The sequence below is a fragment of the Ascaphus truei genome, chromosome 7 (assembly GCF_040206685.1).
Source record: "Ascaphus truei isolate aAscTru1 chromosome 7, aAscTru1.hap1, whole genome shotgun sequence".
Taxonomy (NCBI): Eukaryota; Metazoa; Chordata; class Amphibia; order Anura; family Ascaphidae; genus Ascaphus; species Ascaphus truei.
In genome coordinates this window covers 7,935,057-7,946,908 of record NC_134489.1, presented here as the reverse complement: position 1 = coordinate 7,946,908, position 11,852 = coordinate 7,935,057, and the positions used below count along the sequence as shown (strand labels likewise).

Sequence of the window (11,852 nt, the reverse complement as noted above, 5' to 3'; positions counted from 1 at the left end):
TTCCCAGCCATGGTTCATGCCTGGCTGACGGGCGGCTGATCTGTTAAATGATAATGATTAGGATTTAATAGGCTGCAATGCTTCGCGTGTCTACCAGATGGCATAAATCCATGAATTGTAATGCAGTATATATATATATACTGTGCAGTATTGCAGCCAGCGGGAATAAAATGCTTCAATCCCTGCCTGGAAAATAACGCAATGCACTCGGGCAGAAAACCGTCACAAACCTCAATACACCCGAGTATACCCGAATTCGTGGGACTAGCCGAGCTCGAATAAAGTGTGTCGCCAGTGTAGGTAGCAGCTATGTGGAGTAATTGGAAGTGTTACATAATGCATTACAAAACCTTTTCCCTCATTTTTTTAGTGTCACAAACTCCACCAGGTCTGATTTGGTCTAAATATTGCTGTCTTTACATGTAAGAAAGCTATATAACAGGCTCCTTAGATTAAAATAATACAGTGTATAATTTAACATGAGATTTATTTGTCTTGATACCGTACAAAGACCCTATTGTCATATTGTCATATTGGTGAGAAACACATCCTCACAGGCTGCCTCCCAGTAACCCATCTGAGTCTCAGCGCTCCATATTTTGTTGTCCCCGACTGTCGGAGTGGTTGGACGTTGTTCTGCCAATAAAGTGGCACCACATGGTGAAGGCCGATGCTGCTTTCACCTAGGTCTTCAAATAGAACCTTGTTTAGGACCCTCTGTCCCACAACAGCATTTCCCACTTGGAATCCTCTGCTCATAATAGAAGGCAGACGCCTTCTGACCCCGACCTCCTCCTCCTTCTTATATTTAGGGTCTTTGTGCTTCAGCCTACGCAGGGTCTTTAAGCAATAGAGACAATCAGCCAACTCATTTCTGTACGTGGCATTCAATTGCTTGACATAAAACAAGTACGGGATAGCAATTTGGAACTTCTCCCAATTTGCTGTGCCTGGGAGGGCTACTCTTGAAGGGACAGGGAGTTGTCCGAGTCTTTGCTCTAGTTTTCGCTCTGACCCCAAACCCTTTTTCCAAGTCGTGCTGTCTGAAGGGGTAATTGATGGCATGACCACGAAGGGGCTAAGTCCTTGTTCTTGCTGAGACCTCAAAAATGTCTCCCATGTCACAGTATCTGCAGGGGTAAGTCTTGATGGGAGTGGGAGGGGGCTGAGTCCTTGTTTTGGCTCAGACCCCCAAAGCTCTATACCTGTTTCTCTTCCATGCAGCTGGTCTTCCACAGATCTCTGTTGGGGTGGAGTTTTCCCCTGGAATTCAGATTCTTTTAGCTGAGCTACTGGAGTGATCTCACCCTCCATGACCCTAGGCAATTTGTGGGGGGCCACTTTGGTCTGCTTCCTAGGTTCCTGGGAAGCTCTCAGGTCTTTCCATGTTTTCTTAGAATCCTCCAAGGAATGGAATCCCGACCAGAGATTGACCCATTCTTTACTGGGAAGAACCGTCGCAGCCAATCGCATGGCTTCAACAATCTCTGAACAAATATCTGACACCTTGAAGCTACCTCTGTCCATCTGTGTTTGCATGAAATCCAGGAGATTAGGAGGAGCCTTGGCTGTAATAATAAGAAAAATTGTTATTGGTTCATATCTGACTGGTTATATCAGTATTTGTTGTTAAAGCTTGTGTTCCCACCTTCATTTATTTTTTTGTTAAAGATTTTTTTCGTCTAATATACAATATAGTGTCTGTTTTCGCCTCTCATTTTTTGTGAGTCTGATTCTCTGGAACAGGGGTGCGCAAACTGGGGGGGCGGCATGCAAAACTTTCTGTGGGGGGCCGCGGCGCTTACAGAGGGCCCCGCACTCTTACCTCACCTAAAATATAAATAAAATGCTGGGGGAGGGTGGGAGGCCTCTGAAGGTCTCTTACCTTCTCTCAGGCGGCTTCTGGCGATGCGTTGCCATGACAATGCTGAGTCAAATGACGCCACAGTGTCAAATGGCAATGTGCTGCCATGGCAACGTGATATCACATGATTTTGTGATGTCAAATGACACCGGAGAAAAGGTAAGAAGGGGACGTGAGCAGGATAGGGGGGTGGTGGTAGAGCAGGCAGGGGGGCGCAAATAAAAAAGTTTGCAGCCCCTTACTCTGGAAGACAGTACGACTGGCCTTGGAAGGCAGTGTAACTAATTTTAAGTGAATGTCAAATCATTCTCACTGGCCTGGAATTTACTGTTTGGAAGGCTGACTTGCTCATTTAAATTGAGTCTCATTTATTACAAAGGCAGTCTCACTCATTAGATGGGCAGTATTTACTCATTAGAACGATAGTCTCACTCTTTAGCAGGATACTCCCCCTTTACAGAATGATAGTGTCACTCTTTAGAAGGCCAGTCTGATTTTTTGGAAGTCTCAATCTAGTTTAGAGTGAGTGTCCCACTAATTAAAAAGAAAGTTCCACTCATTAGAAGGACAGTCTCACTCTTAATACGGATAGTCTCACTAATTTTTTTGGAATCACAGGTCTCATAGACTTCAGCTGTGATTGTCTCCAGTCCCTAATGCTCTAGTAGAAGGTTGATCCTAACCTATGTTTTCTTGGGAGCTTCTCCTAAAGTCAGTAACCAACTCCTGTATCTTGACCTGGCTCCCAGCAGACTCCAGCTCATAGCGCTCCACTAAGCTTTGAATATGCCTTTTCCAGCTGTCATACACCATCCCGTACTCCTTTTGTGGGTCAATTTTGAAGACATGTTTGTCATCTCCATTTTTGCCCTTCTGCCAAGACTGGTCTCTTAGATGGACAACCAGCTCCTCCTGATATTCATCAACTGGGTAGCTAACTTCAAAGGGAACTTCTGTCCTGATGTCCCCGACCATCCTAAGCTCCTCTTTTTGTTTCTCCTTTTCATCATATCTTGGGGCTTTAAAGGAACCCTGGCGTATCCTGGCCAGGGTGTTCTTGAGACTAACAAAACCATCCCTGATCTTCCCCTTTGTTTCTCTTGGGGCCTTTAAAACATAGAAAAATAGAAACCAACTGTGCATATACGTGCAAAGAATATCTACTAAAATGGTACATAATAAAACTTATCAGGAAAGACTAAAAAACCTCAACATGTACAGCTTGGAGGAGAAAAGGGAGAGCGAAAGAAATATGATAGAAACTTTCAAATATATAAAGAGTTTCAACAAGGTATCGGAGTTTCAACAGGGTACAGGAGATATGCACATTTTAGAGAAAGAGAAGTGCTAGAATAAGAGGTTGTCGTGCACTCAAATTGAAGGGTGGGAGGCTCAGGAGAAATGAGCAGAAGTTCTTCACAGAAAGGGTGGTTGATTTATGGAATTGCCTCACAACAGAGGTGGTAGAGTCTAATACAGTAAGGGAATTCAAAACTGCTTCAGATAGAAACAAGGCAATCCTATAAGGAGCATGTATCCCACCCAGTCTACCCACCCTCCTACCTGGTGTGAAGCATCAGACCCCCTGAGATCTTTTAGGGCCATGGTGGCTATCCCATGTACACTAATTAATTTGCTGTATTAACCTGCTCCACCTCTGCTGGGAGGCTGTCCCATGTACCCCCTACCCTTTCAGTGAAGAAGGGCTTCCTCACTTTCCCCCTAAGGCCAGGTCCATAGTAGGCGCACGTACGCTCGCGACCGAGTGTGTGACGTCACGTGCACCTGTACTTGAGGAGATTCGTAGCCTGCAGGGTTGCGCAATGGGGGGGGGGGCGTGGCGAGGGCGTAACATCACGTGAGCAGTTTGCCCTCATTGGCTGAACCGCGCACGTGACCCCACCGTTGCACGGCAAAGACAAAAAAAGTTTTCTCACTACGCATCGGCCACCTCGGCGCTTACATGCACGCGTGCGCACGCATGATCTATGGACATGTACACAGGCCTCCATTTGTTTGTATTTGGCATGAGCGATGTCGCTCACGCCGTCGGATCAACTATGGACGCAGCTTAAGCCTCCCACCCTCCAGCTTCAGAGTCGGATCTCTTGTTTTAGAATTCCTCCTTTGCTGACTTCTGTGCAGATTCATTTTTCCTGGACAATGTCTTTATGAATGTTCTACCTATGCAGGTGCTGGAGTTTATAGTTACATAGTATAATAGTCACTGGTAGTGTTGTACTGGGTCCAAAAAATGACAGGGTAACGGGTACCGTGTACCCGGAAAACAAAATGACCGGCCACGTAGTAGAGTAGTTTTGAAGGATCTACAGCCGGCGGCGGAGGGTGAGCAGGATGACAGCGACATCATGGTGGCGGTGGGAGCAGAGGAACATGTGACCAGAGCAGGAGCGGCACTAGGAGGACAGCCGGGGAGGAGCGCGCCCCACGGGTCTGACCCCGAAGACTTCCGGTGTCTGCCGCTGCTACAGCACAGCTCCTCCCCGGCTGTCCTATAGTTTTTTCCCTCTGAGGACTCCATAATCAGGAACTGAAACATCTGACTCCATCGAGCCACCGTACTGGAGAGCGCGCAGACACGGAAGTGCCGGCGCCTACTACCAGGTGAAACAGACGAGTGAGGCAACCGAGGTGGAGGAAAAAGACTTTAAAAGTTTGCTGAATCCTGTGAGAGATCCAGAGTGGTATGGGTGTACCCTTAATGCACCTAATGCGTCTTACAACTGGGAGAATGTGAGTTTATTTCTTCTCCCAGCTTTGTGTATTGTGTTATTAAAATGTATTATGCCATGTCTTCTCCTATGTGTATCTTTTGAGGAACCAAGCAGATTGCAGAGACATCCATCAGAAAAACACACAAAAGAGTGACCAGATGGTCACCCAAGCCACCTAATAATTGCACTCATGATGTGAAAGTAGTGAACAAGGTATACTACAAGTAGTAGTTTAATAATCTACTACCAAAAAATGGGAACAGACCACCAAAGGTACCGCAACACCATTGAACACAAGACGCAAAATAATAAACTTTAATAAACTGTAAATCACAACGAAAATACGTGACAAAATATATACAGTGTAGTTAAAACACTCCACGGACGAGACAGCGCAGCTAGTGAATAAATGTAGGGGCTACAGGTCCAGTGAGAAGTATAGTTGAAAGGTATAGTAACCACACTTAAACAGGTCCTGTTGATACAGGGTCTGATAAAACTATATACTGTATATGCCAAGTAGATATTCACTGGAGAAACAGAACAGTGTCCATACTCACATATAAAGTAAATGTAGCAACAGATTGAACACACACACTCCCAACAAGAGACATCCATCAACAGTACTATTGTGAGTGTTTTATTCACTTATTAGCACTGCACTTATTGGTTTATATTGTTTGTATATCAAACAACACTCACTCAATTGCGCTTTAATCTTCACGTATATTCTGTTACAGGCTTCTAGAGACCCATTGTTTTAGCTGCACTGCAGAGCACTTTTTGTCTTGGCTATATTGTTTGGTGAAACAGTCAGTTTGCGCTTCTTTTTTTTTTTTGTATTTGGGTAGGCCGGATATCGGGTAATTTCCTGGTACCCGGTACATCACTAGTCACTAGACAGAGGATTTTCAGGGATATAATGTACAGTATCTGCCAGGGGATGAACACCCCTAAAAGCACAATAGCACAGGGTTCTAGTTGTATATGTCAGTGTATTTTTTGTGTATGTGTCTCTGTGTATCAGAGTATTGAAGTTTATGCATCCACGTAGATAGGATAGCAGTGGTTCTTGAATGTAAGACCTTAGCAAGTGTGGTGGCTGATGTCCATGATGGTTTACTTGATGGTAGGGGGTGCCGTTGTGTAAAAAGAGGAGGTTTCATCGAAGAGGCAGCAGGACAGGGAGAAAGATACAAGAGAAGAAGGAATTGAGACTGAGAATATTGGTGCCACCCGAACCCAAATGTATCTTCAATTTATCTTCCCATGTTCTCTCTATGAATCAGGTTTACATTCTTAATAGAAGTTTGTCTTTCTGCCCTAATGCTTACACTGACTCTTTTGAGTTATTCGTAGACCTTAATCGGTTTATACGTAAACTCACATTAAAAATACATTTTCTTTTAAAAGATAATAGTAACAAGTCTTTACCCATTTTTTACGTCAATGATCACATTCATATGTGGTCAAAGTCTAATGTGTCTACTGATTCCATTAGAGGTATCTCTCAAGGGTCAGAGTCATTCCCCTCGTCCCGGGTTGAGGTATGTCCGATAATTCAATCTCCATTTAAACCAAGGTAGGTAAGGGATTTCCCCTACTTGGGTGCTCTAAACAAGCCTCTGGTGAGCCATATACTCCATAAGTAGTAAAACTTAAATGAGTACCCTGTCCCTTTAAGTATAAGCCTTTTGAAGACAGCACTACTGTACCGGTCTTTAAGGATCGCAACTTTGGACTGCTTGTGTCCACATGGGTGTGAAGCCGTCTAACCTGACCGGTGATCCTGTCTCCAACCCCAACCGGCGGTCCCTTCTCTGGTGGGCTTCACGATGTCCCGTGACCTGCGATCTCCGGAAGTATTCGCCGATGCTGTATCCTGTATGCGGCTATGGGAAAAGGGTACGCCTCCGCTCCGTCGCGTGCATCCGTCCCGGCAGTTGTATAGAGAAGAAAGAAGATAGGGATACGAGCACTGCAAAATGAAGCTCCGGCTAAGGCATTTGTGCAAAAATAGAAAAAAGCTTTATTGCGGCATATAGCCTTTAAAATTACACGTAGACCGTCCTCTGACGCGTTTCGTCCCTATGGGACTTTATCAAAGAGTTTTTAATGCAGAATAAACATTTAATAATAAAACAAACCAGAAATAAATCAAATGTGTTTGCAGAAACCATTTGTTTGGCGCGCAGGTCGGACCCCAGCGGTGATGGGGAGGCCTCCGGCCACCGTGATGCGGGACAGGGTGTCACGGCACGCCAAATGGCCACCCGCTGCTGATGCAGGTGGTGCAGTTGTAAGGAGATCATCTGCAGAATCGGCAGGTTTGAGACGACCAGGATGGCCATCTGCAAACGCAGGTGCCGCCAATGCTTTACTCGATGCTCGGACATACCGGCCAACTGCAAGCGGGTGCATCCCGGACGGTGGGCAAGGTTCCTGGCATGGTGCGACTATGTGACTGCCCCCCGGGACGCCAAGGATGACTAAGGAAACTGCAGCGGTAAGGAAGGGGCAGTTGCATGTCAAGATAAGCACGTTTAAGAGTTGGTTGGTTTCACAGGAGTATCGGGCACCTCACGGGCGCGCAGGCGAGTTAAAAGGGGCAGAAAACCCAGGTGGCGCAATGGGTGTAAGGTGGGCAGTGCCAGGGCCTGCGCTGGCTCTAAATTAATGGCATATGGCACAGCAGGGAAGGCAAATTTCACGGCAGCAATGATAGGCATTGTGAAGGTTTTGGAGCCTCAGGCGTTAGTCTCCTTTGGCGCAGGGACAACGACCGGAGCAGGGGGAGGCAGGAGCAGCGTTAGTTGCGGCAGCATGGGGGGGCACATAGCTGGTGCGGCGGTGGCACCAGATCCCGTTCCGTCAGCCTCCAGCATGACCCCGGTGTCTCTTAATCGAACTTTAACCATGGCCGGGGTCACTGGCACCATAGATCCCATCCCAGTACCGAAAGTCTTTGGCCTGACCCTGGTGTCTTTCAATTCTTCAGTCATGGCCGGGGTCATGGGCATGGTAGCTTCCCCACCCGGCAGCATCACGCGCTGCACAGGCGGTGGGGCAGCTCCCGTTGGCGGTTGATGGGGGCATGCAGTGGAAGGTACGGCATACATCGTACCTGGTAATGGTAAGGGGTCGCGCAGGGCGGCAGCCTGCGGCATCGGGCCATATGGAAGGGCATTACGGTTTGCAGGGCCTCCAACCACTGACGCAAGGCAGGGCGTCACAGCACGCCAAATCAGCAGGTGGGATGAATACCAGGATGGCCGTCTGCTGCGGTCACAGGCGGCGAAAGGACACATCGACAGACCCCGTGACAATTGCAGGTCGTGTACATTCCAGGTGATGCCCGGGGTCGGGCAAGGTTCGACACGGAGAAAACAAGGGGAAGAGACGTGGCCCAGTCCACTGCCAGTGTCACTTCCCCCGGAGTCACCGAGGGTGGCTAAGAAGCCTGCAGCAGTGAAAAGGGGCCGGTTGCGAGACAGGATAAGCGCGTTTGCAGGTTGGTTAGCTTTCCAGGGGGATCGGGCAGCTCGCAATGCGCAGCGTGCAAAAGAACAAGTGGGGAGAGAAATCCCAGATAGCGCTGGGCAGTAGTGGCCTGCAGCTCCGGAAGCGGTGCAAGTCCGGGACCTGGAGATGGATAGCGCAGCGGAGAAAACGATTCTCAGGGCATCTTTAATAAGCATGCCAAGTTGAGTAACTGCCGCTTCGGGCGAGATTTGCGGAGAGCGCATCCCCAAGTGGAATGGTAAGGACAGACCAGGCTGGTAGATGAGCATGTGTCCCGCTGCTAGGCATGCCAGGCTGGATAGACGTATTTAAGTTTGTGGGAGGGCTTGGAGAGGGTTCTGGCAGTGTTTGTGGAACGGGCCTAGTTTAAGGGGGTCTAAATAGGCCCATCAGTTGCGGCTCTTTGGGGGTAGGTGCTTGTTCTTGCCAGACTGGGAGCTGGGCCGTTTGAACCCGTGGGGAGTACAAGTGGGCAAGATCAGTTATCCATGATCTCGAGAGCCCGCTAGGGTAGAGGACACGAGGTCAGCAGTTCGAGGGCCGGCTGACCGTCTCCTCCCCACCTGTCAAAGGAGCACTCTGGCAGGGAGTACATTTACCCCTCTTAGGTTTTCTGTATAAATAAATAGCCATGGCCATTTTACCTCTAGTTCCCGTTTTCTGTCTTTATTTGTACGTTACATGTGGGTACAAGGTGGGGGGAGATGGGAACCGCCTGGCAACCTCCCTGGTCAAGCGGCCTCCCTAGCCATAGGCGGGGGGGCTTCATGACCAGGGGGTCTGGCCCTCCCTTCCCTGGCCCACCCCCGCAGCTCCCTCCCTAGCTCAAAGGAGGAGTTCCCAAAAGGCCTACTTAAGGCCAGGCAGGCGGGCAGCAAATCCTCTTTTTGCTGCCTGACAGATGATTCCTGCCCACCCATCCCCTTATGGGGTGTATTGCAATCATGTAATGAATGACAGCGGAAGGTTGAGCAGGGCCAGGGTATTCCCGGTAATGGGGGCATATGCATTGTATGCTGTGTTAATGTTTCTTTGTTCTGTTGCAGCATAAACTGCGGATACTGTACTGAGTGAATGGAACGAGGTTCCAAGCAGGAAGGGTCGTTGACCAGTTTTGCCTTTGTCGCGGTGGATCTTGGGAGGTAGATGCTTGTTCTTGCCAGACTGGGAGCTGGGCCGTTTGAGCTCGGGGGGAGTACGAGTGGGCAAGGTCAGTTATCCATGACCTTGGTTGCGGTGTTAATAACCACTTGCATCCTGGAACCGCTACCGCTGTACTCAAACATAATCTTGTGCACAGTTTGGTTATGTCATGAATCACACCGGGGATAGCTCGGTGGGCAGTTTTATAGGGGTCACAGACCTATCTATAACATGCATGCCCAATTTCTCCGTGGGAACATTTAACCCACCAATCTCCAATTTGCCCGTAGTTTGCAAAATGGGCAAAAAAGGCTTTCCGGTTTGCACCGCCCATGTGTTAGCTTGACACCCATGCGACTTAGCATACCTGGTTTACACCCCTTATCTGGCGACCCTGAGTCTGGGGTTTGGCTCCAAGGTGTGAATGATGGCTCATGCTGAGTACCGGGATCTGGCACTCAGCAACATTCCGGCCAGTTTCACACTTTGGATCTCTGAGGCTTTTCATCCCAGCATTTCACTAGACTCAGAGGCTCCCACTTAGCAGGGTCTTTGAAGTGCAGGAAGGAAAATACCCTCAGCTCATTCACCCCTGGCATATTTACATGCCAAAGGATTTTTCCCGGGTATTCAGAAAAAACTGTTTCTGCCTGTACATTTTTAAACTTACAGTATTATGCACTTTATTAAAACATTATGTTAAGGGGGTGTTACAACTGTAATTTTTATATGTGTGTGAGTGTTTTATTTATTTGGACTTGCACACCAAAAATTAGAGTTCTAGCTGTCTCCGTTCGCGTGTTAGCCCGCTTAATTGAAAGGCTTTCTTGTGGGATGCCAAGTTCACCTACTTCTCACATCAATTGACCGACTTCCCACGTCAATTGACCGACTTCCCACGGCAATAGACTTTCCGCCTTTCAAGTTACGTGAGCTAACAAGGTACGGATACATTTTAACGGAAAACCACTTCAAATCTAACTTAACCCCACTGTCGCCGCATATACCTGATGTTGTTCTTGATGCATGTTTATACCCATATTTTTGTGAGGAAAAACATGGTAAGATGTACTATGTGGCAAATATTGCACGTGGCATCACAATTTAAGTACAAAAACCCCCAAAAAGAAACAAAAATAATGGGGGCGCAAAAAAGAGGAAAATAATCACTAAAATTGCTAAATAAATCAATTTTTATTTCAAAATTTTTATTGTTTTTTTCAGAGGGTAGCGTACAGCATAACATGTCACAACAACCTGGTACAGAAGTCATTGGGTATTTTTTGAACAAATTGGTAATAGTAAAGCTTCCGCACAACCTGTTAGAATCCAAGGATATCAAGCCCTCCTCTCCATCCGGAGGTGGTTGTCTTAGGATGTGCACCCATCTCTCCTTTTCAAGAGGAGTAAGGATAGTTAAAAGGGAGAAAGGAAGAAAGAGGGGAGCGAGAAGGGGAGAGGGATGTGGGGAGGAGAGGAGGGGGGTATGGAGCGGCATAAGAGAGGGCCGCCCAGGGCCTGACATCCCCCGAGCTCTAGAACAAAGTTTGAGGTATCTATGGGGGTTTAATCATATGGCCAAGCTTCCCAGGTTTTGTTGAATTTGTCTAGTTGTTGTTTTAAACGATCTGATAGGAGTTCCATCAAACGGACTTCCCTGATTCTGGTGAGGACCATCTCCCTGTTGGGTAGTCTAGTTTTTTTCCATTTTGCCACAATTGAGCGGCGGGCTGCCGTTAGTACAAAGGATGTTAATTTTGTGGTCTGAGGAGGGAGGCCTTCTATAGGCTTACCTAACAAAAACGACACCGGATCCAGAGCTAATAAATTCTTCTTTTTTATGGGAGTTGCCCGTTTGATCATTTCCCCACCAGTTCTGGTTGTGTTCCGGTTTTACACAATTATTCACTGTGCAAATCTACCTGAAGTATTTTGCTGTTGCTAAATAAAAAATGTACATGTTTATCAAGAATTACTGTAACTTTATCAACTGTATACAAGTTATTTCATTAATCTGCTTGTGTATTGCTCTAATACCCATATTTGTGAAGCTGTTGCAGCCACATTTAAATTAACAGGGCTTAAAGCACATATTTATTAAGTGGTAGTATTCCATTAAATGATTTCAAATGCCGGAGGATAGGTTGTATTTGATGGACATATGTCTTTTTACAGCCATATCTATTGTGTAACTTATACGCACATTATGGCCCACTCACTTGAATGGAGCAACATGTATGCCATTTGTTTGTGGCTTTTTTCAGGTAGTGAGCCAATAAAATACAACACAATGTTGCTATTTATATACTGTCAACATCCATCTCCTGATACCGGAAGTGGCGTCGTTTTCCCACCACTCTTTAGCGTCAGTTAGTCACTATATTCTTCCAATAGCGTAGCTTGTGATCTTATCACACGGCCATGTAGTGGCATCATGCTTTCTAATCAGCTGTCATCAAAATTGATGGCTTGGTCCAGAAAACACACGACCACAACCTGATAGATAGTAAACTTAAACAATACTTTAATACACAATTCCCAGTTTGACCAGTGTTGGACACCCTTCCTAATATTCATAAGGACCCTAA

General features: G+C 46.9%; 1 protein-coding gene across 3 annotated transcripts in view; it reads right to left on the bottom strand.

The window, feature by feature from the left end:
• Positions 1-468: 468 nt before the first annotated feature.
• The window catches only part of LOC142498675 (cytochrome P450 2G1-like), a 127,379-nt gene continuing 115,995 nt past the window's right edge, over positions 469-11,852 (bottom strand). For 2 of the 3 annotated variants that reach the window (XM_075606933.1, XM_075606934.1), the window contains one exon: positions 469-1,568. In XM_075606933.1, coding sequence (XP_075463048.1) covers positions 529-1,568 — 1,040 coding nt within the window. In that variant the 3' untranslated portion in view covers positions 469-528. The remainder of the gene's footprint in view (positions 1,569-11,852) is intronic. The other variant, XM_075606937.1, reaches the window with a different exon arrangement.